The 27,028-nt window shown below is 42.5% G+C and overlaps 1 protein-coding gene and 1 long non-coding RNA gene across 5 annotated transcripts in view; one reads left to right on the forward strand and one right to left on the reverse strand.

The window, feature by feature from the left end:
* The window catches only part of LOC122561068 (monocarboxylate transporter 12-like), a 51,714-nt gene that overhangs the window by 16,656 nt on the left and 8,030 nt on the right, over positions 1–27,028 (reverse strand). For 2 of the 4 annotated variants that reach the window (XM_043712433.1, XM_043712435.1), the window contains exons 2-3: positions 7,885–8,143; positions 2,170–2,273 (exon numbers count right to left, since the gene is read on the reverse strand). In XM_043712433.1, the coding sequence (XP_043568368.1) occupies positions 2,170–2,273; positions 7,885–7,994 (214 nt within the window). In that variant the 5' untranslated portion in view covers positions 7,995–8,143. Of the gene's footprint in view, positions 1–2,169; positions 2,274–7,884; positions 8,144–8,667; positions 9,070–27,028 lie in introns of those variants that run through there. The other 2 variants (XM_043712434.1, XM_043712432.1) reach the window with 2 other exon arrangements.
* Positions 8,884–11,951, forward strand: LOC122561069. The gene is made up of 3 exons (XR_006314895.1): positions 8,884–8,964; positions 9,076–9,191; positions 11,853–11,951. It is a non-coding gene; the product is annotated as an uncharacterized LOC122561069 (long non-coding RNA).

Raw genomic sequence — 27,028 nt, forward strand, 5'->3', positions numbered from 1 at the left:
GGGTGTGTATGAGTGCCTGTGAGAGAGTGTGTGTCTGTGTGAGAGTGTAATGGGGTATAAGTCTGTGATAGGGTGTGTGTGTGGGTGTATATGTGTGAGCATATGAGAGAGAGCTTGTGTATGAGAGGGGGTCTGCATGAGTGTAGGCCCATACATTCGCTCTCATACATTCATACATATACACTCCCACATTCACACCCACACACACATCCTCTCACAGCCTTATACCCTCTACTCACACACATACACATACTCTCTCACAGACACTCACACCCCCCCAGATACACACACATGCACACACACACACACACATATAAGTTTGTGGGATGAATTTGTACTTGCAGAATTACATTTTATTTTGCTCAAAAAACTGCACGAATCCATGTAAGATTCTTTAAATCTCTTTTTTAGAAATAGAATCAGTCTGAACATTGGGGCACAGACAGACAGACTTTAATCTCACACCTTCAATGCATTATCTGAGTTGACATGGCACTTATTGTTAAAGTTCACTTGAGAATGTAATTTTAAAAAAAGTTCTAGGATTTATATATGAAAGAACTGAAATCAACATGGTCATCCTAAAACAATCCAGGTCTTTTTCAATATATAATTTCAGTTCCATCACACTGTAAACCTTTGCTATAAATTCTGTGTCTCACGATCTTATTCTCCACAACCACCTGATGAAGGAACAGCGCTCCGAAAGCTAGTGCTTCCAAATAAACCTGTTGGACTATAACCTGTTGTTGTGTGATTTTTAATGTCATCAAGTATGGAAGCTTTACTGGATTTACTGAAGGATTTGCACATCTGATTAATTCAGAATCAAAACAGTAATTTCTTGACACTTTGAAACTGCTCCTCAGGTACTGAGACAGATATTAAAAAGCTGCCAAGGAAATGTGCCCAGATTGGTCGAAATTAATGTTTCATTCGTACCCAAGTTCTTTTTAAAGTCTAATCACTTTATTCCAACCCGGTTACTGCATCGCTCTGGCAAATAATAATTAACAGCAGATACTTGTTGTGCCTTCAGCTCTGTAGAGTATAATATTTGACTAGTTAACCAAGTTAGCACAGTGAAGCAACTCTCTGCACCACAAACTACAGAATCAACCCTGAACCGTAGGAAAGGAGAATTTAGTTCATGAAAAAAAACTGCAAATCTTCCTTCAAATTATTAACATAACTGCAGAACGTCTGAAACACGCACTAAGCTTACAGTAGAACAATTGAGAGTGCCAAAAAGTGTGACTGGCATTTTAGCCCTCCATTTGTGAATGGTCAAACACCAAGCAAGTCAGCTGCTTAATTACAAACCTCTGAGCAGAGAGTGTTGTTGTCACAGCAGCGAACATGGAACCTGGGACTTCCCACTGACCCACAGGGCAAGCCCAATTAGGTTTGTTTCCTTAGATTGTGAGGATTGGTGCAGCATGGCCTTGCAGCCTTATTGATACTTTATCCCATCTTCTCTGACAGTGTAAATTCTTTACAGTTGGCCAGCACTATAAAGCTCTCATTCTATGAAAGGTTTCCTGATAGTCTATGAAAGGTTTCCTGATGGTCTATGAAAGGTTTCCTGATGGTATTTCAGTGGAAGTTCAACCCTCGGAAACAGATAGAGAGCTGAAAGCTCAAAAATAGCGTGTTCCCAATTTTAAAAAACGGGCCCTTTTTAAAAATCATCTCTTGTCCCCCACGCCATTCTTTGTTCTTCCGATCCTCAACGTTTCGATTGCCCACAGCACATCTCAAGTTAAATGTGAGCAGTGTGTTCAAAAAAAGATATAATTACTGCCTTAGACACACACAGAATCTTCATTATATGCAGAGGGTTGTCAGAGGCTTAAGATGTAATTTATTGATATCATCAAGTGATGAGCTTGAATGGAATACTTGAGAACAAATAAGTGAAATCATTTATACATTTATACTATTTGCTCATTACAGAATCATAAGACCGATACACAATTCTATTAATAATCATGTGGCTAATGATTATGGCCAACTTCCATGACCTCAACACAACAGGATAGCTGCAATTAATCCACTGCAGCCCATGCTTTCTGAGCTGCTGAGGACTACATGATTGCACATGGGGAAAGCTTCCCAAGTTGTATTTCGGAGGGTACGGTTTATGAGTTGAAGTAATCACACACTCACCAAATACCATTGTCGTGCAGTCAACCGTGGAGTGTATCCATGCTGTCATGGCGTAGTCTTGGGCAAAATAATTCTGGAACTCCACGAAAAATATGGAGAAGCATCTGAGAAATCCAAAACAAGTATCAGGTGTAGCATGGAACTAAAATATACAAATGCTCAGAATGCACAATTGATACATCAGCAACAGGAAGATGAATTAACACTGTGGGTGGAGACAAAGTAGCAGATGTTCCTTTTTCTACACCTGCATGCATTGAACGTGCTTACATCACAACTACACAGCTTGGCACTGTTAAGAGAGCTTGCAGCTTCCTTGGCTTTGGGAATAGACACATGGAATACAAAAGGAAAGAGGTTGTGTGGCATGTTCAGAAAATACTTGTTAGACCTAAACTACAACACTATATTCTTCTCCGGACAGACACTTTGGGATGTGAAGTTCTTGGGGAGGACAGAGATTTACTAGAATGCTAACAGGGAGGAGGACCACGAGCTACTTTGAGAGACTGGAGAGGCTGGGGGTGATTCTCTTCAACAGAGAAGGTTGAGGGGAGATTGAATTCAAAAGCGTGAGCAGTTAGGATCGTGCAAATAAGGAGAATCCATTTCCAGTGGCAGCAGTATTGGGAATCAGTGGATTCAGATAGAAAGCCATTGCTAAAATGAAAATCAGGGTGGGGGACAGGGTAGTAGATATTTGTAGTCAGCTGGGAAAAGCAGACTTTAAATTACCACATGTGGTTATCCAGTGCCTTTTGCAATTCCACACATGCACTGAAGGGGGCGCAGAGGAGATTCACCAGGATATTGCCAGGGAAGGAGCAGTTTAGCTGTGGAGAGGGGCTAGGATTGTTTTCTTTGGAGCAGAGGAGATTGGGGGGGGATTGATGGAAGTGTGTAAGACTATGAGGGGCATGGATAGGGTGAGTATACAGCAGCTAGTCCCCTGTCATGCTAAAGGGTCAATAACAAGTGGATGTAAGTTTTAAAGTGAAAGCTAGGAGGATTAAAAGGACATTTTGAGAAAATATCTTTTCATCCAGAGGGTAGTGGTGATCTGAAAAGCATTGCTAGGAGAGTAATTGAGGCAAGAAACCTCACAATCTTTAAAAAAAATACTTGGATGATCACTTGAAATGGCATTACATTTCAGGCTACGTGTCTAGTGTATGTATATAGGTCAAACCGACTTGATGGGCTTCTTCTATGATGTATGACTCCATGATTTCGCAAAGCACCTTTCCACCCAATAAAGTATTGTAACATGGGAAATACAGCAGCCAATTTTCAAACAACAAAATGACAAAAACAATCTGTTTTTGTGATAATTGATGGAGGGATAATATTGCAGGTCAAAATGGATGAGGGTGTGTCTCTCGGATGTACAATGCAACCTCTGTTGGATAAGGCAAAGCCCAGTAAGAAAGTGGATGTACCAGGAACCACCCACCCCCTCCTCATCCTCTTGCCTTGCTCAACATCTCTCCAGTGGTGGTGTCTTTGTCACTGAAGACCACCACAATTATGGCATACTTCTCACAATCACTACATTATTTCTTCAGATCCAGGCAGCAAAACTGTTGCATCAACACCCTAATTACCCGTGCAGTGAGATTCGACATGACTGAATGACTCATTATATCTGCAGAGAGATCCAAGCCAGATGTTAAACTGACAGAGTCATCAACACTCAACAGCCACAATTGGCTTGATATGGTGACTGAAACCCTGAAGGACAACTGCAAAATTAAAAGCATTGTGACGGTTGTCAGGATGCCAAGCAATTGCCTGCATGATGTGGTGGCCTTTGTGTTTGTGGTACATTCTGTATTGAGATACGGTGACCCCAGAGCTGTGTGAGCAGTCGATGGAAGCCAGATATTCAGCCTGCACCTTGCTGGTCAAGTTCAAGGTAATGAACCCCTCAGAAGTGACATAAATAACATTCCTTATCTCTTGGATCAGGAGTGAAAAGCAAAATGGGTTAAATTACCGTACAGCACCTGGTTTTGCCTAGAACAATCTCATGCAAAGAAATTCAGGACCATGTTACCTTCACACTAACTTACAGTGTAGTCCATGACCTGGTTAGAAATGGTGGCAGCTTGTTATTAGCGCCTCCTTTGTAATATGGAGACAATGCACATACGGTCCCCAGCTGAGGTAATGGAAATGCTCCTAGATCATTTTAAGCTCCTGCTGAGGAGCTATTCTTGCGCCTTGAGCAGCTTGTCATCTTCTTGCCTCTGTGCCATCTGCCTGTCATGCTGTGGCCCAAACGTCTGACCATGCTTGCATTTCACACAACTTACAACCCAGTTTTCTGGGTATGTCATGCAAGCGCTTCCAGAAAGTTTGAAGCTTGAAATGGATCTAAATCTTCATAGAGTCATAGAATCATAGAGATGTACAGCATGGAAACAGACCCTTCGGTCCAACCCCTCCACTTCTTTAAATAGTACTGGCAAGGGTCCTTCCTGCTGCTGAATGCAAGATCAGTGATGGGTGTTTCAGAGAAGGTGTTGGCAGGAATAGCAAGTCAGAAACAGTAATTCTGTGCTCTGACTAAATCTGTCTACCCTGTATATATCTGGCTCTCAACCCAATGTCTACACAAAACCCTTCAACAAAATGGCATTTGTTGTGGACCACAATGTGCATATTTTGGGTAAGCATCACTTTTATAGCAAAACAAACACCCATAACATCACCAAAAAGGGCAAAAAATCCTACACAAGAACATAAACTTGCAGTTCATTGACATAACAGCTACTGGCAAAATGTTGAGAGGCCTTGCAAAATCTCATCGATCAAGTAAAATTGAGAGTATGGATTGACATTGAACATTAAAAAACCAAAGACAATGATAATTAGAAGGAATTGAAGTGGATAGTGTCACACTGGACAAGTAGATAAATTTGTCTAGTTCGGATGAATGAGGGCAGATGGTGGTAGATGTGATGCAGAGGTCCAAAGAACCAAGTACACAGAAGTAATTGAAGAATTTGTTGAACAACATGAAAACACAGCTGGGAATGAAAATAAAACCTCATGAGATATTAGATTCTATCCACTTTCCTGCATGGCTCAGAAACTGAGATAAAATGTAATGATACATGGAGGAAATAGACAGCTTCACAATGTAGCTGTGAAATCACACGCCAAAATTTCCACATTAAGACCAGATGACAAACATACAGCTGCTAGAATTTGTAAGAGCAAAAGAACTTCAAGAAGTGACATCCAGGAAATCAAACATTAGCATTTCAGCCATTTGATTTGGAGTTGAGATCTCTTCTGGATGGAAAGATACAGGAAGCATAAAGAAATGGGCAATCTCAGTCTAGTTGGATGATAGATGTCATTGAATGGTTGCAGACGAGCTCAAGTGGATGTGCAAGGAAGGTGTGAGGCAGTAAAGTGCGATATCTCTTGGTGGGAGTAGCTACAAGCAAGACAGGTTGAGGCTTAGAACACTTGCCACAGAGAACCATTTAGTGGTCATTGTCTGATAAATAAAGGAAAAATCACCATAGTTTTACCAGACCACAGGGCTGCTCTCTCATTAGAGAGAGATGACTGGTGGCAGTTTAACCAGAGGGTCAGCATGCCTCATGTGAGAGGAGAGTCATAGTCATAGAGTCATAGAGTTGTACAGCACAGAAACAGGCCCTTTCATCCAACTCGTCTATGCCGAGCAGACATCCTAACCTAATCTAGTCCCATTTGTCAGCATTTGGCCATATCCCTTTAAACCCTTCCTTTTCATATACCCACCCAGATGCCTTTTAAATGCTGCGTTGAAAGTCATTGAGTAATTGAGTCATACAGATGTATAGTACAGAAACAAACCCTTCAGTCCAATTCGTCCGTGCTGACCAGATATCCCAACCCAATCTAGTCCCACCTGCCTTTTAAATGTTGCAATTGTACCAGCCTCCACCACTTCCTCTGGCAGTTCATTCCATACATGCTCAGCCCTCTGTGTGAAAAAGATACCCCTTAGGTCCCTTTTAAGTCTTTCCCCTCTCGCCTTAAACCTACACTCTCTATTTCTGGACTCCTCCACCCCAGGGAAAAGACATTGTCCATTTACCCTATTCATGCCCCTCATGATTTTATAAGCCTCAATAAAGTCGCCCCTCGGCCTCCGACGCTCCAGGCAAAACAGCCCCAGCCTATTCGGCCTCTCCCTATAGCTGAATTCCTCCAACCCTGGCAACATCCTTGTAAATCTTTCAGAACCAAGAGGTTGAGAAGGAGTGTTGTGCACAGTGACTTCAACTGGTGGGGGAATTGAACCCATGTTGTTGACATTACTCTGTAACATTAAATCTGATAACTAATAAAGGGCTCTTAAAGGCCTACAAATCAGAAGTACCTTTAAAAGATCTGGAGAGAATGTGTTAGAACAAGCCAAACCCCCTTCCCTACAAATTAAGCTCAGCTCCTAAATTAGAAACCTACACTTCTGAATCTGTTTTATTTAGGGGATCATTTCGATGGGATCCCTTACAAAATATTCTCTAAAAATACCATCTTTAAGAGTCTGACATAATGGCCACATTTATTTGACAAAGTTACTAGAGAATATCCAGTGATCAATGATCCATCTGCATAGTCTCCATCTCCAGAGAAGAAAAGGAGAAGTGAAACATTGAAGGGCAAATCAGAAAACTAAATTCCTATTAACGTCATAATTTCAATTCAATTATGCCTTTGTTAAAATTCTTTGATCAGCCATTATACGACTTGAAGCTAAACTTGGGCAGCACGGTGGCACAGTTGGGCGGCACGGTGGCACAGTGGGCGGCACGGTGGCACAGTGGTTAGCACTGCTGCCTCACAGCGCCAGAGACCCGGGTTCAATTCCCGCCTCAGGCGACTGACTGTGTGGAGTTTGCATGTTCTCCCCGTGTCGGCGTGGGTTTCCTCTCACAGTCCAAAGATGTGCAGGTCAGGTAAATTGGCCACGCTAAATTGCCCGTAGTGTTAGGTAAGGGGTAAATGTACGGGTATGGGTGGGTTGTGCTTCGGCGGGGCGGTGTGGACTTGTTGGGCCGAAGGGCCTGTTTCCACACTGTAAGTAATCTAATCTAATCTAATCTGAATTCCCTGCACTTTAATTCACTATGATATTACATAAAAATTGACCTCAGACATTAGTTGCAGTTTCAAAAGATCACATAATTTCAACATAAATGAGCAATCCAATTAAGCAACAACAACACCATTAAAAATAATAGGCACTATTCCCAGTGTTCTGAAGCCCTGCTCCAAGGTAAAGTCAGAGCTCCTGAACACAAAGACTTCCTTGGCATGCTTCCATGGGACATTATGTTGCCACATGCTGCTACGTCTACAGGATTGGAAAAACAGCTCCAAACACAATGAATCAGAGCATTCAGGTCTGTCTGTCTCGGCCAGGGAGAAAGAAAAGCAGATGTTGATTCAACTCCCGCTGATCAATCAGATGATCAATTCCTCAGGGCACAGCACCTGCTGTACTCCTCTAGGCCAGGAACAGCATGCACGCAAGATAAGAGGAAGAATGGTTAAAACGTACACCGAAAAAAGGTTCAAACTAACGTCACACATCCAATACTGAACAGAAATGTAGATTATAGATCATTCTGAAGGATTGTAAATGCAAGCAAAGCTTTGTCTTAATCAGAGCAAAGTATAATGACCCCAAGAGGTTTTCTGACAAACCTGGACACTGCCCTTGTGCAAACAGTCACTAAGAAGCAGCTAATCACAACCATCCAGCCCCATCCTCCATCTGGGGCTTCCATTAATGGAACCTTTGAGTGCCGGGCCATTGTACCAATTCGACTGTCTACTGAGATTTGCACTGCACCCTGGTTCCAACAGAATGTCAAGTTTGTTTTTCTGTACTGCAGAGGGTGGTTCAGAACTTCTGCACTCGGAGGTTTGGAATGTGCTCTTGTAAATGATTTTCATGAAACATCTGAAAAAAATTAAACACAGGATGCGTTAGGTCAAAAGTCATATCTGCATGATTAAGAATGAGGCAAATTGATTGCAAATTCTTACCACAAAAGATTTAAGAACTTTAATTAGAAAAGACCAGATCAGAAGGCCTACATAAGAACTCAATAAAATAAGAATGTAAAAGACAGACTGCTTAATCATCATATTTTTCTACTTTTTGTACAAACACAACACAAGCAGGAGCTCACATTTGCAAATGCAAACGGCACTCTTTCGATGTTTGATGAACACAATTATTCTTAACAAGCTGAAGCAAGCCCAGGACGCAGCAAGCAGTCAGGCACAAAGAGTAGAACTTACAAAGGAATGAACTTTATTCACCCATTGCAATTGTGTGTTTATGCACAGTAACGAACAAGACATGAGTGGCGATAGATATCCAACCATCGCCTCATTCTTGACGCCTTTGTCTACTTAACTACCTCCCTCTATTTTATCCTCCAGCTTGAGTCATTTGCGATCAAAGGAAAATAACATTACCAATTTGTTCAAATCTATATCTGCCTTGTTCAGGTCCGCATAACACAAATTACACAATTTCTTCAAAGTTTTTTCCGGTAAGAAGGCGGTGAAGTAGGTTACTCCAGCTGGAGTTCGTCTGCTGCACCTGTTCTTATTCTTTCTTTCTCCTTCTCTTCCTCCTTTCTCTCGGCCTCAAATAGGCAGCCCCAGCCTCTGAAATGGGGACTCCAGTGACCGGCGGCTCAGTGCGGTGTGTGTTGGCAGCCAGCGGTGAGAGCACATTGACCAGCGCTGATCTGCTGTGGACAGCCCTTGGTGAGAGACTCTGATGTTTGTCTTTTTAGCTTCTTGTTTTCTGACCTAGGGTTATGCTGTGTATAGCTGTAATGTAACCTTTTCTCTTCATTTTTCTATTCTTTAACTAAGGATTGTACCCTAGTACTCAATAGCTAAGATGGTGCCATGTGCTGCTGACGTTGTTACACCGTAATTAATCTTGTAACTGAAGAAACTGTATCTAGGTTTGTACCTAACTTGGCACGGTAAGTGGCAATTTGTTAACTTTTCACTATACTAATTTGCGTACATGTGACAATAAAGCTAATTCAATTCAATTCAAAATTGCACTTCTATCCCACAGGAGAAAGTGAGGACTGCAGATGCTGGAGATCAGAGTCAAAAAATGTGGTGAATCGATGGTTCAGGCAAAAACCCTTCATCAGGAATGAGGCTCAATTCCTGATGAAGAGCTTTGACCTGAAACGTCGACTCTCCTGCTCCTCGGATGCTGCCTGACCGGCTGTGCTTTTCCAACACCACACTCTTTGACTCCTATCACACAGGCACAGAACTCAAAAGCTTATGTTTAGATGTCATCCCTGTCTTGGGTCTTTGAGTATGATGTACATTGAGAAGTTTGACCTGTGCACAAAGTGAGAACAAGGTCAGCAGTGAAGCACTGTGCCAATCTGAGCCCTGCAGTCAGTGTAGCCTCAGGCAGTATTTTAAATTCGATTAGATTACATTACAGTGTGGAAACAGGCCCTTCGGCCCAACAAGTCCACACCGACCCACCGAAGCGCAACCCACCCATACCCATACCCCGACATTTACCCCTAACCTAACACTACGGGCAATTTAGCATGGTCAATTCACCTAACCTGCACATCTTTGTGACTGTGGGAGGAAACCGGAGCACCCGGTGGAAACCCACGCAGACACGGGGAGAACGTGCAAACTCCACACAGAGAGTCGCCTGAGGCGGGAATTGAACCCGGGTCTCTGGCGCTGTGAGGCAGCAGTGCTAACCACTGTGCCACCGTGCCGCCCATGTTGCCAATCAATCAGTGGGCACCAACTCGTGAGGATGAGAAGCATGAGAAACATTCCAACCTTTTAAATAAAGAGTAATCAGGTTAGACAGCCCCTGCTGGATGCATCAGATTCCTAGCTGAGCCAGCTAGAACCATGGAATCCCTATGGTGTGGAAAGAGGCCATTCGGCCCATTCTGCCTGCAATGACCCTCCGAAGAGCATTCCACTCAACATCCTCCTCCACTCTATCCCCATAACCCCAGATTTAGCATGACCAACCCACCCAGCCTACACAGCTTTGGTCTTGGGGGAAACTGGAGCACCCACCAAAAACACTCATCGACACGGGGAGAATGTGCTATCGGGATTCTATAAAACCCCAGCTCTATCCTATGAAAACATTTAGGAGCACGCAAACTCCCTACAGATAGACAGTTACCTGGGACTGGAATTGAACCCAGGTCCCTGCTGCTGTGAGGCAGCAGTGCTAACTACTGAGCCACCATGCTGCCCCCAAAGGAGGTCAGGTCTGAGGGGTGGGAGAAGAGGACATCAACAGTGTGCTGACAGTTTTGTGTGTGTGTGCACGTGTATCTGTGTGTGAGTCTGTGTGTCGGTGTTCATGCCTGTGTGTGTGTCTGTCTGTCTGTCTATGTCTGCATCTGTCTGTGTGTATATGTGTGTATTTGTTTGCGTGTCTGTATAAGTGTCTGTCTGTGTGTATCTGTGTGCGTGGCTGTGTATGTGTCTGTGTGTGTGTCTGTGGCTCTGTGTGTCTGTCTGTGTGTATCTGTGTGCGTGGCTGTGTATGTGTCTGTGTGTGTGTCTGTGGCTCTGTGTGTCTGTCTGTGTGTATCTGTGTGCGTGGCTGTGTATGTGTCTGTGTGTGTGTCTGTGGCTCTGTGTGTCTGTCTGTGTGTATCTGTGTGCGTGGCTGTGTATGTGTCTGTGTGTGTGTCTGTGGCTCTGTGTGTCTGTCTGTGTGTATCTGTGTGCGTGGCTGTGTATGTGTCTGTGTGTGTGTCTGTGGCTCTGTGTGTCTGTCTGTGTGTATCTTGTGTGTGTGTATATGTGTGTATGTCTGTGGGTGTGTGTGTTTGTCTTTGTGCTTGTGTGTGCATCTGTATGTCTGTGTGTGTCTATGTGTGTGGGAGTGATCTTGGGGTCCTCGTCCATAGATCCCTCAAAGTTGCCAAGAAGGTGTATGGTGTGTTGGCTTTTGTTAGCAGGGGGATTGAGTTGAAGAGCTGCAAGATTATGCTGCTGCTCTATAGAGCCCTGGTTAGACCACACTTGGAATATTGTGTTCAGTTCTGGTTGCCTCATTATACAAAGGATGTGGAAGCTTTAGAGAGAGTGCAGAGGAGATTTACTAGGACACTGCCTGGACTGAAGGGCATGTTTAATGAAGAAAGGTAGAGGGAGCTAGGGCTTTTCTCATTGGAGCGAAGAAGAATGAGAGGTGACTTGGTAGAGGTGTATAGGATGTTAAGAGGTATAGATAGAGTGGATACCTAGAGTTTTTTTTTCCCATGGCGGAAATGACTATCACGAGGGGGCATAATTTTAAGATAATTGAAGGAAGGTTTAGGGGAGATGTCAGAGGTAGGTTCTTTACCCAGAGAGTGGTGGGTGTGTGGAATGCATTGCCAGCGGTGGTAGTAGAGTCAGATACATTAGGGACATTAAGCAATTCTTGGATAGGCACATGGATGATAGTACATTAACATCCCCTTCCTGCAAACTCTCCTGGTTATCCAAGGGAGGTGTCACACCTCCCTAAGATAACGTTGCCCATGGAGCTACATAGCATCCTTAATATCCCTCGGCAGGTTGCACATAAGCCAGTCCCTTTGAATGAATGATTTATTGTCACTTGTGTTTTACAGTGAATAACACTTGCCTGGTGCACGCAACAACTCTCAAGAAACTTGACACCATCCAGGACAAAGCAACCCACTTGACTGGCACCACATTCAATCCCTCCATGACCGGCGCTCAGTAGCAGCAGTGTGTACTAACTACAAAATGCACAGCAGAAATTCACCAAAGATCCTTAGACAGCACCTTCCAAACCCACGACCACTTCCATCTAGAAGGACAAGGGCAGCAGGTACTTGGGAACAACACCACCTGCAAGTTCCCATCCAAGCCACTCACTATCCTGACATGGAAATATACCATTCTTCCTTCACAGTCATTGGGTCACAATCCTGGAATTCTATCCCTACCAGCATTGTGGGCCAACCTGCAGCAAGTGATTGCAGCGATTCAAGACGGCAGCTCACCACCACCTTCTCAAGGGCAAATAGGGAAGGGCTAGCAATGCTGGCCAGCCAAACAAATTTCCATAGCCAATGGACCTCAGTGGAGGGCAGTGACGCCCAAGTCCCACAAATGAATAAAAAACAGTAAAATACAGTGAAAGCTTCAACTGTTACCACAATCAGGCGCCATTTTCAATAGTTTAAGAATAAGAAGAGTGAAAAGATATAACTGAAAGAGAGCCCATCTTTGTCTTGGTACCTCCACCATGAGTCCTGAACCGTGCCCTGCCAGTCTTCCTCCACTGCCTCGCTGCCCCTGTGCTGGAAATCACCAACATCAGAGTTGCCATGAATTGGCACTTCGCCATTGTGCCCACCTCGCTGTCAGGTCCCACGCAAGACCCACACTCTCCCTGTAACCACGATCCCAGCTCTGGGCCTACCACAACCGGGAGCTGTCACTACCACCTTGCCGATAACTTTAAAGAAATGCAAAACATTTTAAAAATGAGCCACTGTAGCAGTTTCAGGGCAATCCCCAGTTTTAAAAGGAAAGATTGAAAGAAAATGGTCTTTTGTGAAAAACTGGTCAACCTGGCATCTGTGCTGGCAGGATTTCCCAGCAGGCCTGCCAGAATAAGGACACACCTCCTTCTGGGAATGGAGATCCTCAGAGGTATGAGATAACTCGGCCAACAAAACAGCACCTGCCAGACATCGTATCAAGGGGCAGGCATAGAAATGACAATGAACCCCGAGACTGTGAACCTATCTAGTTCATGGGATAACGATTTACTCTAATCTGAAAATATTTTGGGAGGCTCCATGAAGTCATCAGAATTTCACTGAAGTAAATTTGGGATGGTATCGACCCTTTTGTTTCCATGAATGATGAGGTTAAACCGGCCCCAGCAATCACCTGAGATGCTTCGTGAGATGGAGTTACCTGAGGAGCAGACCTGACCAGCCCTTTGTAATCGTCAGGGTAAAGGGGGCAGCAGGGCCAGCTATCGGGGCTCTTTTCCTTTCACTCTCCTCGCTCTGAGCTCGCTGCGTCTCTGGACACCAACCCTTTGGGGCTGAAGTTATCGACCCTGTCTGCGACCTCGGACCTTGGAAGGCCGCAACAACACCCGAGACAGAGAGGGAGCCCCACCGGACAAGCAACAAGTCCCTCTGAGACTGAAAGAACCCTTTTCAGGCCTGGAACACTTGTACTCTGGAGTAGTTGGTTAGGCATGGTGGGAGGGTGGTTGTGTGATTCTTCCAGTATAAGCACCCTGTAAATTGTGTAAGGTTAAAAAGATTTACGTTGTGTCCGCTCCAGTTTCCTTATATTTTGTATCATTGTATAAGTTTCATTGAAGTGTTGTACAGATTGGGCAAGTTGAAATTTTTTTCTGTAATAAAGGTCAGTGGCAATTTTCAGCTCACGTTTGAGTCCATCTGTGCTCCATCTGGGTACACCAATTCTGGCTGAGTTCACAGCAGATCCCAGACCATAATTCCAGCGTCAAGGACCGAAGGGTGATCCAGACGATTCGAACCGCCCACTCAAGGGGGTTTGCTGGCCAGGATAGGCCGTTTGATCTCTCTTTTCCTCTCTCTTGGGGATACTGCCCGAGTGGGTAGGTACCAGGTGGCCGTTGTCCCACCAACAAGAGAGGGAATCGCCCAGGCATTGGTGGTGGTCGCCATTACAGTGTGGAGATAAGTTCCGACTCGCCGGTCAGGCTATATACAGTGAGTTTGGTTCAGTGCTGTCTCCCCAGCGGGGCTGTCCTAGTGCGGCATTCTGGGTCTTTGAAGTTTCAGAGCCTGCTGGAGAGAGACCACCACAGTAATCAGTGAACCCCAGACACCGGCCGGAGGGTGGAGTAAAGGAAAGAGGCTCTTCCACACCATGCTCTAAACCAACTTGCCCCATGGTCTCCGGAACAATGACAGGTTAATGTGCCAGCACATTTGAGCAGAGGTGCCCACTCCCAACTCTACAAATTCCTCATTCATGATAATTTATACAGCAGAATCTAATTGTCGGACAGTGTAGACTCAAGGAGAGACAATTCCTCCATCTTCACCAACAACCACACGGCTCCTACAATGCTCTCCCTTGATCCTCTCTCTGGAACTTTAATAAAAATTTCAAATATTTCAGTGCTATTCTCCGGTTTTGGTAGTGAGCAACTGTTCCTGGATATTGTATTAATGAAGTTAGAACATGGGAATAAAGGGGACCAAAAAGGGGGATATTCAGTCCCTCTCAGCCTGTTGCAACATTCAATGACATCCTGGTTGATCTGCACCCCAGCTCCACCTACCCTGCTTTTTGTCCCTTAAGGCCTTTATCTAAGAAAACGTTATCAATCTCAGTTTCCATGACACAGCATCCACCAGTCTTCATGGAAAGAAAGTTGCAAATTTCCCACACCCTGAGCACAGACATATTTCACTGCAGAGTAGCCTCACTCCAATTTTAAAATAATTTGCCGTTTTGCTCAATCCCTCTGCAAAGTTGGTACATCCAAAGCTCGACTGCCGATGTTTTGACTCTCACTCAAGTCCGTTGCATGTACTATCCAGTGTTCATCCGCCTACATTGGCTGCTCAAACTTACAATTCTTGCCCTTGTGTTCAGCTCCGCAGTTAGATCTTGACTGGCAGTTAAACAGCAATGTTTCCTCACTATGCCTTTTATCATTTATCTTCTGGACGGCATTGCAGCAGCATCTGAAGTCTTTCATTCATGGAGGTCTCAAAACATTCTACAAGGTTTGGTAGGCCTGTATATCTCAAACTTTGTATTGGCCACACCAACTAGCCCTTTGCACACTGTAGACATAAACACATCGCTTCTCTGGTCTATGTCAAATACAACAGGAATATATGATAGGAACAAAAACACCGTATCCTTTAATGTTACTTTAAAGAAGAAAAAAAGTTAAATCAAACAGTATTTCATGTAATCTAGTTTGAGCTCTGTTAGTGATTACCTTAATTGTTGTAATCAATGATCTGTTGTCGTAAGTACATTTTGGCAACTTGCTATATCTCAGTTTAATCTAAAGAGCTTGCATTTTAATAAAAGCTTGCATTTATATAGTACTTTAGAAAAATAATTCTGGACATCCTTAAGCACTTCATAGATAACGAAGTGCTCTTACAGGCAGCAGCCTCTACCCTCAGCAAATGTCAGAATAACAAGCAGGAATTGGTCACTTCACCGAAACATGCTGCAGAAGAATGAAGAATGAATACTGACCAGGGGGGCAAGGAAGAACTCCCTTGCTGTCCTTCAAATACAATTGTTATTATTCTGTCCTGTTGGGGGTAAGCAGGGCCTCGGCTTACTGCCTCATCCATCCTGCAGCATCTCTGACAGCGCAGCGCTCCTTCAGTACTTTAATCGACTGTCAGCCTGGATTATGGATTCATCACTTGAATGAGATTTGAGCCCACAAGCAAGAGTGCTATCTACTAACTTTTTTTTTATTTTAAATTTTAAAATATATTGCCAAAAAAATGACAAGTTGCTGAAGCTTTCTGTTTTGCACTCATCAGAACAATTTGCAAAACTATCAAAAACTTCTTTGAAAGAACCAATCAATATAAATAACGTAGAGTGGGTTTGGCTATACTTCAGGCATTTAAAAGGTGCAAGTGTTCCAATTGCAACCTGCTGACAACCTGGTGAAAGTCCACTGGAAAATGGGGCAGAATTCCATTTAAGAATAGGAAAATCATACTCAGTTCGTGTTGCAAATCCTCCCTAGAAATTATAATCTCTGAGAAACTGCTGTAATTAAACCAAAAGGAAAATAATGGGGTTGCTAAATGAAGTGGGGCACTTTTAAGCAAAGTGGCTTTGAAAATGTAGTGAAGGGAAGGAAACAAAAGGCGGCTTTTTGAGTCAGAGGGCTTGGCTAGAGGCTGAAGACCACATGATGGAACCTCCAGGAATAAGTCCAACAAAGCTTGGCAACCCTTTGTACAGTGTATGCCTGAACTTGTAATGATGCATTTCACTAAGCAGGGCTTCACTTTGAGTGCTGTAAACGTCAGTAAACTGGTTTCAGCTACTCTACTAGATTGTCATTGCTTTTGACTTTTTGCAAGAATGTAATTAAACAGGATCCAAAGCAGGCAGAGACCAGCCCTACAATGAAGCTAGCATATGCCGTTCTTGTTAAAATTTGTTCACAGAATTTATGATAGAGAGCCATCCTATTCCAAGTGCTACTTAGTCTACTTCAGTCAGTGGGGAGTGGAACAAAATATTTCTCAAGCTACTACAGACTGTCCAGCCAACTACTCAGTAACAGAGTGGCTTACGGCCATGGTCAGATGTTTGACCAGGACAGGTGGACAATATACTCTTTGGTACAATTCCACTCAATGTAGCATCACCTGTATAAGAAGGAGCACACAGCAGTGATATTATATGACAGAACAACAGTAAGGCTTCCAGATAGAGTACAGGGGACCTGCGGAGATTAAACTTGGTTAAAGGTCAGCTCATTAATAAGATTTTCATCTGTGCTACCAAGTTTGATGAAGCAGTAAAGCAGAAAGATCTCTCATTTTAGGAAATTTTTTACAATGTCTAAAATTACTGAAAGACTTTTGAAATGTAGTCATGGTTGTATTGTGAGAAAAGCGCCATCTAACATTTGCACGGTGGGGTCTGACAAACAGCAGAGATAACAGACTGGATAAATCTATTTAAAGGAACTTGATTGAGAGAAGGCCATCAGCTAGGAGACCATGGAGAACTCATATGGGTTTCTCCAAACATGGAATCTTAAACAAACAAAAGCAGGCCCCCTTCCAAACAGGTGACACAATGCAGCACTTTTGTCAGTATTATACCAAAGTGTCAAGTCTGGATTACGGACTCAGGAGTTTGAGGAGCGACTTGAATCCATGACCTCTGACCCAGATGAACTGAACCCCATTTTACATCATGGCAAAGATTAAGCTTCTACAAAAATAGAATCTGGATGCAGTGAAGATGTCTGGAATTGATTACTTAAATAAGTGCAAGCTGCATTGGACTTGTCTGTTGTTGATTGAAGTGGCTCATTTGTTCCAAAATAGTTTTCCAGGCACATTGCTGGCAACTCAGTGGGATCATCTATTAAAACAATCTTGCTAACTTCCAATAAGTGTGTATTTGCAGAGCCAACGAAACATTGTCCCCGAATGCCAGCAAGCCCCATAGGGGAAGGAAGAGTCTGTCCTTCCTGAAGCTATACTGAAAGATTGAGCAGCTCTGCCCATGTATCTGGAGGAGAGAAGGGATTGAAATTCCTGTCTTTTATCTCAATAACATACTACCAGTTTAAAAAGTGGTGGAATGAGAATGGAAGCACTAAAACATTATTTGTTTCTCTTCATCACTGTTCCCTATACTTGTACCACTTTAAAACAGGATGAAATTGACTCAAACAACAATTGTCCTTTATCCGGAAGAGAGCTAAGTTATTTTCCGAACAACATTCTGAAACTGCACTTTATTCCAAGTCAGATCCAATATTAGACATTCAGTGACATTAATTCCAGTTTTAATCCATAAAAAAATGAGTGATTATTTTGTTTAGAAGGGCTGACCAGAAATAATTCTCTTGTTATTTTTCCAAATAAACATTGCAACTGTATGCAAATTGTAGCCTCCTGTTCAGATTCGTGGGTAATTTAAAATATCTCTCTACCAATTGGGAGCAATGATTATTTCATGCCATTTTGAGAGCCAGAAGCAGCTTGCATTTATATAATGCCTTCAGTGTAGAAGAAACATCCCAATGCAATTAGAGAGATTAAAACAGATGTCAAGATAAAGGAGGAGATATTACACCTTAAAAAGGAGATGGAACTATGAGCTTTTAGCGACAGAACTAGAGGAATAAACAGTGGCATGATTGTCAATGGAGGTGATAGGGAGATCAGGCTTTCAGGCGTGGCCACCCTGGAAAAATGACAAAAATAGATCAAACATTCCCACAAAGCTGTCAATAAATATGAGCACATTCCTTCAAAGCTATTTTCAAGAAATAACAAAACGTACGAGGGTCAGAAGGGAAAATGCAAATGTTTCAAGACCATTCCTCATGAAATATTTGAATTTTTAGCCAATTGATAAACACTGATTCAGCAAGTTTATACTTTACAATTGCTAAATATTATAATTCACTTTTCTTTAAAATCTGATTTATCAGCAGACTAACTATTTACAATAATGACTACCCCAATGCTTATCATAATATTCATCTTCCCAGTGGCATCACTGAAGGAAATTCAGTTTGCCTCACTCACGTTGCATATACCCCCCAGCCCTACATCTGACTTCACTGGAAAGATAGTGTTGGGCTATCTGGGGAATGGAGGGAGCTGCACTTGGTGACCGGCAGTATCTATGTCCCAAATTGTAGGCCTGAACTATCCACAGAGCATTGCTTTTATGCCTCCATTAGCCAGAGAAGTTAGCATATGTCCAACATCTACTGAATTTGCCACAAGGGCACTTGGTGTGTTGTCCTTCTTAGCACTCATCTCATGTAGAGAAACCATAGATTAGTCTAACTAATACAAGCCAAGTAGGGCACAGTGGCACTGAAATGTGAAGTGACAACTGTAGACAAGAGTGTTGAAATCAAGCTCCTCTGGTGGTTTTTTGAATCTGCCTGTTGCTATCATGCAGCCAAAATATTTAGAGGTATACATCACCAGTGTTTCCAAGGAGCAACCTTTGCAGAAGTCTTTGTGTTATCTAACCAGAAGTCAATGGACTGGAACTTTAAATAAAAGTACAAGATACAGCTCAATGTTTTATATACAGTCGTACCTCATTGACATAACGTGTTGGAAATGGAGTTCCATCATACCTTGAGTTGTCACAAAATTAAAGGTTTTTTTAAAAATGAAGAATTACCCAATTTACCTGACTTTCGGACTCATATTGAGAGAAAACACACTCCAGGTTTCTGTATTTAACAAGAATGACTAATTATAACAAATAAATACATTTTCACTACAGATTAATAATTTGGATCTGTTGAAAGGAACTCTATGGACACACACACACAGCAACGTTGACCGTGGGAACTTCTGAGAAGATAGTCCTTGGTTCCTATTCACATGGTTTACTCAGATGAGGAGAATGTTGCTTTTTGGTTTTCCATCTCCTGACACTTTTGCTTGTTTACAAGGAGCAAAGGGTGAATGCTTCACACTTATATGGCTCTTTGACTCATCCATTAAAGGTCACTTCCTTCAGCAACTGGCTTGAGATGTTTTTTTACCTCAGAGAAAACAACCACTCCTTCTCCTCCTGAGGTCCAACAGTTCCTGCCCAAGCATTCAGCTACCCCGGAGCCGGTCACATAGTTGCTGGCTCGCGGCAGGTCTGTGTCATCAATAATTGATCACAAATGGCAATGGATGCAAGATCAATTGTGAATCTGAAATCTGACATTGCTGAAAGGTTTACCTAAGGTATGAAGGGATATGGGCCAAAGCCGGGTATATAGAGACAGACCACAGATCAGCCATAATCTAGTTGAATAGTGGAACAGGCTTGAGGGGATGAATGACCAACTCTACTTACCAGAGAAAACATCTGATTTGGATGCATCACAAAATGGTTTGGTAATTACCCTTCCCATGAATTCAAGAAACTACAGAATTGTGGACATTGCTCAGTCCATCAGAAAAACCAGCGTTCCAACCATTGACTTCACCTATACTTCCTGCTGCCTTGGGAAAGCAACCAGCATTATCAAAGACCCCTTCCACTCCAGTTATACTCTCTCGCACCATCTTCCCTCAGGCAGAAGATATAAAAGTTTGAAGACACATATGAATAGATTCAAGAGCCGTTCCTTCCCCGCTGTTATCAGACTTTTGAATGGACCTCTTCAATGTTAATATTGATCTCTCTTTCTCTGCACCTTCTCTGTGACTGTAACACCATATTCTGCACTCTGTTCTGCTACCCCGCTGCACTTTATATGGTACAAGCATGCAAAGTACAAGAGTATGCAAAACAACAGATTTCTATCTTGGTACATGTGACAACAATGAATTAATCCTGTCGGGAAAATCCTCGGTTTCATCGAATCCCTATAATGTGGGAGCAGGCCACTTAGCCCATCCAGAGCCACCACCATACCCTACATACCAAAAGCATCCTCCTTAGTTAATCTACCTCACCAACATATCTTTGGATGCAGTGGGAGGAAACCTATGCAGATGTGGGGAAAATGTGCAAACTTCACATAAACAGTCACCAGAGGGTGGAACTGAACCCAGGTCTCTGGTGCTGTGAGACAGCGGTGCTAGCCACCAAGCCACCATGCTGTGCTGCGTCAGCTGGATGGATCCTCACATAAACACAAGCATCCTAAATGGTCCATGAAGGTGCCAACTAGGAAAGTAATACTCCTTGGGGAATTATTAGCAGCTTGGGGCTAAATTTTTAAAAAAGCAGAACTACAAAGTCAATAACCTCTGGACAACTATCCGAGCCACGTGTAGACTGAAGTAGTATTACTAAGATTAGAGGGGCAAATATGTGGGTCAAACATTGGTGTGGGAGAAATGGGCTCTGATTCATGTGGCACTGGCATCAGTGTTGGGGAAAGAGAGAGGTGTACCATTAGGAAGGATTCTGTTTGAATATGTTGGGACCCGTGTCTTGGAAAACCAGATAGGGTTAATCATGGGGGGAGAGTGTTACAATTGAAGAGAAGACTAAACAGTAAAACAAAATGAGTGAGCAGAGGTGCAGGGTGGTGAAGAGGGAAATTACTATTGGTTTGTCAGGAAGGGGTAGAAAATAGAATGCAGCAGAAATTAGAATGAGAGAGAGGGAGAACAATACAAAGAAGTCAAAGCTAAAGGCTCTTATTCCAAATGCACCCAACTTTGCAAACAAGATAGATTAATTGATGGCTCAAATAAAAATAAATGAATATGACTTGATAGCAATTGTAGGGACATAATTGCAGGGTGGCAACTTTAAAATACATTATTTTAGATCCAGCAATGTGTAACATGTTAAGAATTTTTAAACTTCATTCATGGAATGTGGGTGTTGCTGGCTAGCTCAGCAATTATTGCCCATCCCTAAGTACCCAGCAGGCAGTTAGGAGTCAACCACATTGCTGAGCGTCTGGAATCACATATAGACTAGATCATGTAAAGATAACAGTTTCTTTCCCTAAAGGACATTACTGAACCAAACAGAAATTTCTGGCAATCAACAACGGTTTCATGATCTTCATTAGCCTCTTAATTCCAGATTTTTAACTGAATCAAAATTCCACCCTCTGCCAAGGAAGGATTTGAATCCAGATCATTGCTTGAGTCTCTGGATGGATGGTCTAGTGACATTACCACTAAGCTACTAATTCCTATCAACAAGGGGGCCAATCAGGAGTCTCATATGTAAGGGTCCTCAAGGTGGGTAGCATATACAACATGACAGAATTTCAAATTCAGTTTGAGGGAGGGCGGCTCAATTCCAAAACAACGTCTTCAACTTAATTAAGGGCAATTACAGAGGTACAAAGAAAGATTGGCCTAAAGGAGGTTGTAAAATTAAGCCAAGTCAGTGGATCATCAGTGGCAGATATTTCAGAATGGTCAGCAAACATTTATTAAGTGTCAGAAAAGGACTCGTGAGAAAGACATGTGGTAGCACAACAACTAACACCTCACACATACAGAACTTGTCAGGTCAAATATTAACTCGCAAACCCAGCTGAATGATCTTTTTCAAACCTTTGTAGATACATTCTATTTTGCTCAAAAAGCACACAATCTGTAGGCAGTCAATCCATATAACATTTTATAAATTCTTACTTTGGGAATAGAACCAGTCTGACTCAAGATTGAGATACAGACAGACTCTAATCTCACACCTTTAGTACATTATTTGAGCTGAGATTACACCTTTTTTATAAAACCTTAAATTGTCTCAAGAATGTGATTTAAAAGAAGTTCTGGGATTTACATATTAATGAACAGAAACCTGTAACCCATTCTAAAAGATGAAAGACTTGACAGCAATCTAGGTTTGTTCAATATATTGCATCAGTTTGTAGGACACTGTGATCTTTTGCTATAAATTCTCTGTCCTATGATCCTGCTCCACAACCAGCTGATGAAGGAGCTGCATTCTGAAAGCTAGTGATTCCAAATAAACCTGTTGGACTATAGCCTGGTGTTGTGCAATTTTTTCTTTTCAAACCTGTTTGACACGAGCATTGTTTGTAGTGAATTACATGTCATGTATAGAGTCATATAACTCAAATGGAGAATGCATTCAAGTACAATTTAATTACGGTGGCTCAGTTGTTAGCACTATTGCTTCACAGAGCCAGGGACCTGGGTGTGATTCCTGCCTTGGGCAACTGTCTGTGTGGAGTTTGCATGCTCTCCCTGTGTGTGTATGTGTGTGTGAGTTTGGAGTTTGCACATTCATCCTGGTGTCTGTGTGGGTTTGCTCTGGTTTCCTCCCACACTCCCCAAAAAAAGGATGTGCAGGTGAGGTGAGTTGGCCATGCTAAATTGCCCATAGTGTTAGGTGCATTAGTCAGAGGTAAATATAGGTCTGGGTGGGTTACTCTCCGGAGGGTTGGTGTAGACTTTTGGGCCGAAGGGCCTGTTTCCATAGTGTGGAATCTCACAGTGGCTCAGTGGTTAGCACTGCTGCCTCACAGCACCAGGGATCCAGATTTGATTCCCACCTTGGGCAACTGTCTGTGTGCAGTTTGCACATTCTCCCTGTGTCTGTGTGGGGTTCCTCTGGGTGCTCTGGTTTCCTCCCATAATCCAAAGATGTGCAGGCCAGGTGAATTGGCCATGCTAAATTGTCCATAGTGTTTGGTGCATTGGTCTGGGTGGGCTACTCTTCGGAAGGTTGGCGTGGACTTGTTGGGCCAAAGGACCTGTTTCCACACTATAGGGAATCTGATCTAGTCACTTAACTTGTAGTTTTATTCCATAAGTTCACAAGATTAAAGTGAATCATTGAAATAAAAAGAAGAATTAAGGCTTTTTAAAAAAATTTAATTCCCTAGACTGAGGGAAACAACCACTTCCTGGAGGAAGAGTGTGGAGCAGGATGTGGAGAAGTGTCTGCAGTTGGACTCCAGCTTCCTACTTCAGAACCAAAGTTTCTATACAGCAACACTGGATCATCCAGGATTCCAGCAGCTCTCACATGCTGCAGCAGCATCACATATTCCATCCCACCTTCACTTTCATATCAACTTAATTTCTGAATTAATCACTCTAGATTCTCTTCTCTTTACATGCCATTGTCCTTATATTAACTAAAGAAGTACCAGCATCAATCTTATACTTAACCAGCTTTTTAACTAAAAGAGAAAAAAAATACTAGAAACCTAAACACAAACTTTAAAAGACTAGAAAGATTCTCCAAACTTACTAACCAATCAGCTGCTTTCTCTATGCTCACGGCACTTGATTGCTCATCACTCTGTCATCAGTCTCACAACAGGTTGGCTTCTCCTTTCATGTGTTTTATCTTCTCAGCTTTCTGCTCACCCTGGAGATTTTATGTCTTGCCGTAAACTCAAGTTAAAGCATCTCTGTTCCCTTTTGCATTGTATTTCCACTTTGAACCCTACTCCCAGTTTCATTAACTCAGTTTTTGTGTCTCTTTGACAAAGTCTGCAATCACATCAGCTGCACTCCTTGCTAACTGAGAGGTGCAAAAGATTCCTTTCTTCCATGAATCTGCACAAAGCCACCTCCAGGGTATAGTAATTAGCACCTATTTACATCAAGAATTTCAGGGGCTTAAGATGCAACTGCTACAATCATACACTGCCTCCTTTAATTAAACTACTTTACCTTGAGAGCTATTGATTGAAACCAACCTTACCTCCAAAACTAAAGCTGGAAAAGATACACCAGTTGAATTCCCACTTTGAAACAAATTAATAGTTTCACTCACTCAGTGTTTGTCTCAGTCTGACAAAGTCTCTCGGTCCTGATAGAATTCATCTTAGTATCTTAAGAGAAGTTGTACAGGGTTGTAGATGCTTTTTTGCTAGTTTTTCAAAATTCACTCAGTGTAGGAAACATTCAGTCAGATTAGAAGGTAGTAGATATACTCCCTGTATTCTAGATGGCAGGGATGCTAAAACAGGAAACGATAGACCACTTAGCTTGACTCTTTACTGGGTGTTAGAATTGATCATTAAAGAGATTAAAGCTGCAATTTACAAAATATCAAGCTAGCTGGGAATAGTCAACATGGTTTTGTCAAATGTACATCATGTTTAACCAATTTCAGTTCTTTGAGGGAGTAACATGCACTGTGGTTAAAGGGTGCCTGCAGATGTTTTATACTTGGATTGCCAGAAGTCATTTGATAAGGTGCCACATCATAAGCAGAATTAGGCCATTCGGCCCAGCAGGTCTATTCTGCCTTTTGATCATGGCTAATATTTTCTTAACCCCATTCTCCTCACTTTTCCCCAAAACATTATTGTGAAAAATAAAAGCTCACGGTGAACATGTTACAATAATAGCTTAGACAGAGATTTGTGCACAAACAGGTCTTTGTTGGGTTGGGAGGAATCGATGGGTGGGATCCTGCAGGAATGTGTGCTGGGGTCTAAAGTTCACAATTCATATTCATAACTAAATGAAGGGAGCAAAGACACGGTGGCTAAATTGGCAGATGATTCAAGGTGGGTAGGAAAGTATGTTGTGAAGAAGACACAAAGAATTTGAAGGTGGATGCAGACACAGTATGTTGCCTAAGTGGGCAAAATAATACAAGATAGACAAACACACAGATACATAGACAAACACATAAATAAAAACATATATACATAAATAAATATCCACACTGTAAAAAGACTGCATCAGAAATAATGTTGCCAGAAAGATTTAATTTCAGAGATAGATCAAATAGAACATTTGGACATCTTAAAGAAAACAATTCTCAAGATATAGAATGGCTTCCAAATTAGGTGTTACAACAGAAATTGAAATGGTTCCTTTACATTAATATATAAAAGTCAAGAGTATAGCCCATTGTTATATCTGCCCACAGTGTTAAAGAAACAGGGAAAAGCTCTTTGGTTCACTAACATCCTTCAGGGAAAAAAATCTGTTATTCCTATAACATTTGTTATCCACATTTGACCAGACCCACAGCAATTTGGTTGACTCTTAATTACCCTCTGGGTAATTAGGAATGGACAATAAATGCTGGCCTAGCCAGCAATACCCTCATCCCAGGATTGAATTCAAACATCCTCAGAGTAGGAGTGAGGAAGGGACCATGATGGTTCACCAATAATGTACATGAAGGTTAAATGAGTGCATTCAAGCCAGTGCACAAGCTGAAGTGAAAATTTCACAGATTTTATTGTCTAATTAAGTATAATCATCCACTGACACAGATTAAAGATTTGGTGCATACATACATGGAAGTCACACTAAGAAGTGATGACCATTGTCCAGAGATCCACAGTACATTTAAGAAAAGGAAAACATTGTTCAGAGGTACAGGATATTACAAAGAAGAAATTATCTGGCTCAGATCAAAGGTACTCCAGCCCACTCACAGTCAGAAGCAGAAGTAAAGTTAAGAACTGTCAACCCAGAGCCCAGCCAATCTTCCAGATCCAAAGAGAATAGCTACCTGAATGTTATGAAGTCAAAGACTTGAGTACCAGTAAATGTAATTATTTACAAAAAATTGTGATATTCACATAAGCCAGAAAAGAAGCGCAAGGGAGACATGTACAAAGGTATAAGAGTTAGAGAAGGGTAAAACCTAGGATGCCTTAAGCACCACCCAGTATGATGATGTCACAGCGAATCTGGTGACAAGTGTACCCATGGTGAACAAAGATGCAGCTAACCTCATAAGCACGATGGCTTGCAAAAGGATGTTATTCAACTAGATAGGGTGCAATAAAGATTTACAAGACATTACTGAGACTAGAGGATTTGAATTATAAAGGAGAGGTTGGATAGGCTGGAACTTCTTTCCCATGAAGCGTGTGAAGGGTGACCTGAGAGGTTTATTAAATCATGAGGGCATGGATGAGCTGAATGTCCAAGGTTGTTTTTCCAGAATAGGTGAGTCCATAACTACAACACAATAATACAATACAGCATAGGAACAGGCCCTCCAGCCCACCAAGCCTCTGCTGATTCCTAGTCCTTATTTAGACCCAACATTGATTGCCCATACACAGTGTCTAGCCCTCTGTTCCTGTACTATCAAGATACACCTTAAACATAGCTAGCGTACCTGCTTCCCCCACCTCCACTTGCAGTGCATTCCAGGCACCACCAGCCCGAGTGAAATATTTTCCCCACACTTCCCCGCTAAACTAAATTACCCATAGTGTTCAGGGTTGTGCAGGTTAGGTGGATTAGTCATGGAGGGTCAAGGGACAGGGTAAGGAGGTCTGGGTGGGATATTCTTTGGAGGATCAGTATGACTCAATGAGCCACATGGCCTGTTACTGCACTCAAGGGGTTCTGTGAAACCTGCAGTGTAGAAGCAGGCTATTCAGTCCACCGAGTCCACCCAGACTCAACCCCCTTACCCTATCCCTGTCACCCTGCATCTCCCATGGTTAGTCCATCTAACCTGCACATCTTTGGACTGTAGGAGGAACCTGGAACACCCAAGGAAACATACAAACATGAGCAGAATGTGCAAACTCCACATAGATAATCACCCAAGGGTGGAACTGAACCTTCCCTGGCACTGTGAGGTAGCAGCGCTAACCACAATC

This window comes from Chiloscyllium plagiosum, chromosome 22, assembly GCF_004010195.1.
Source record: "Chiloscyllium plagiosum isolate BGI_BamShark_2017 chromosome 22, ASM401019v2, whole genome shotgun sequence".
Lineage (NCBI taxonomy): Eukaryota > Metazoa > Chordata > Chondrichthyes > Orectolobiformes > Hemiscylliidae > Chiloscyllium > Chiloscyllium plagiosum.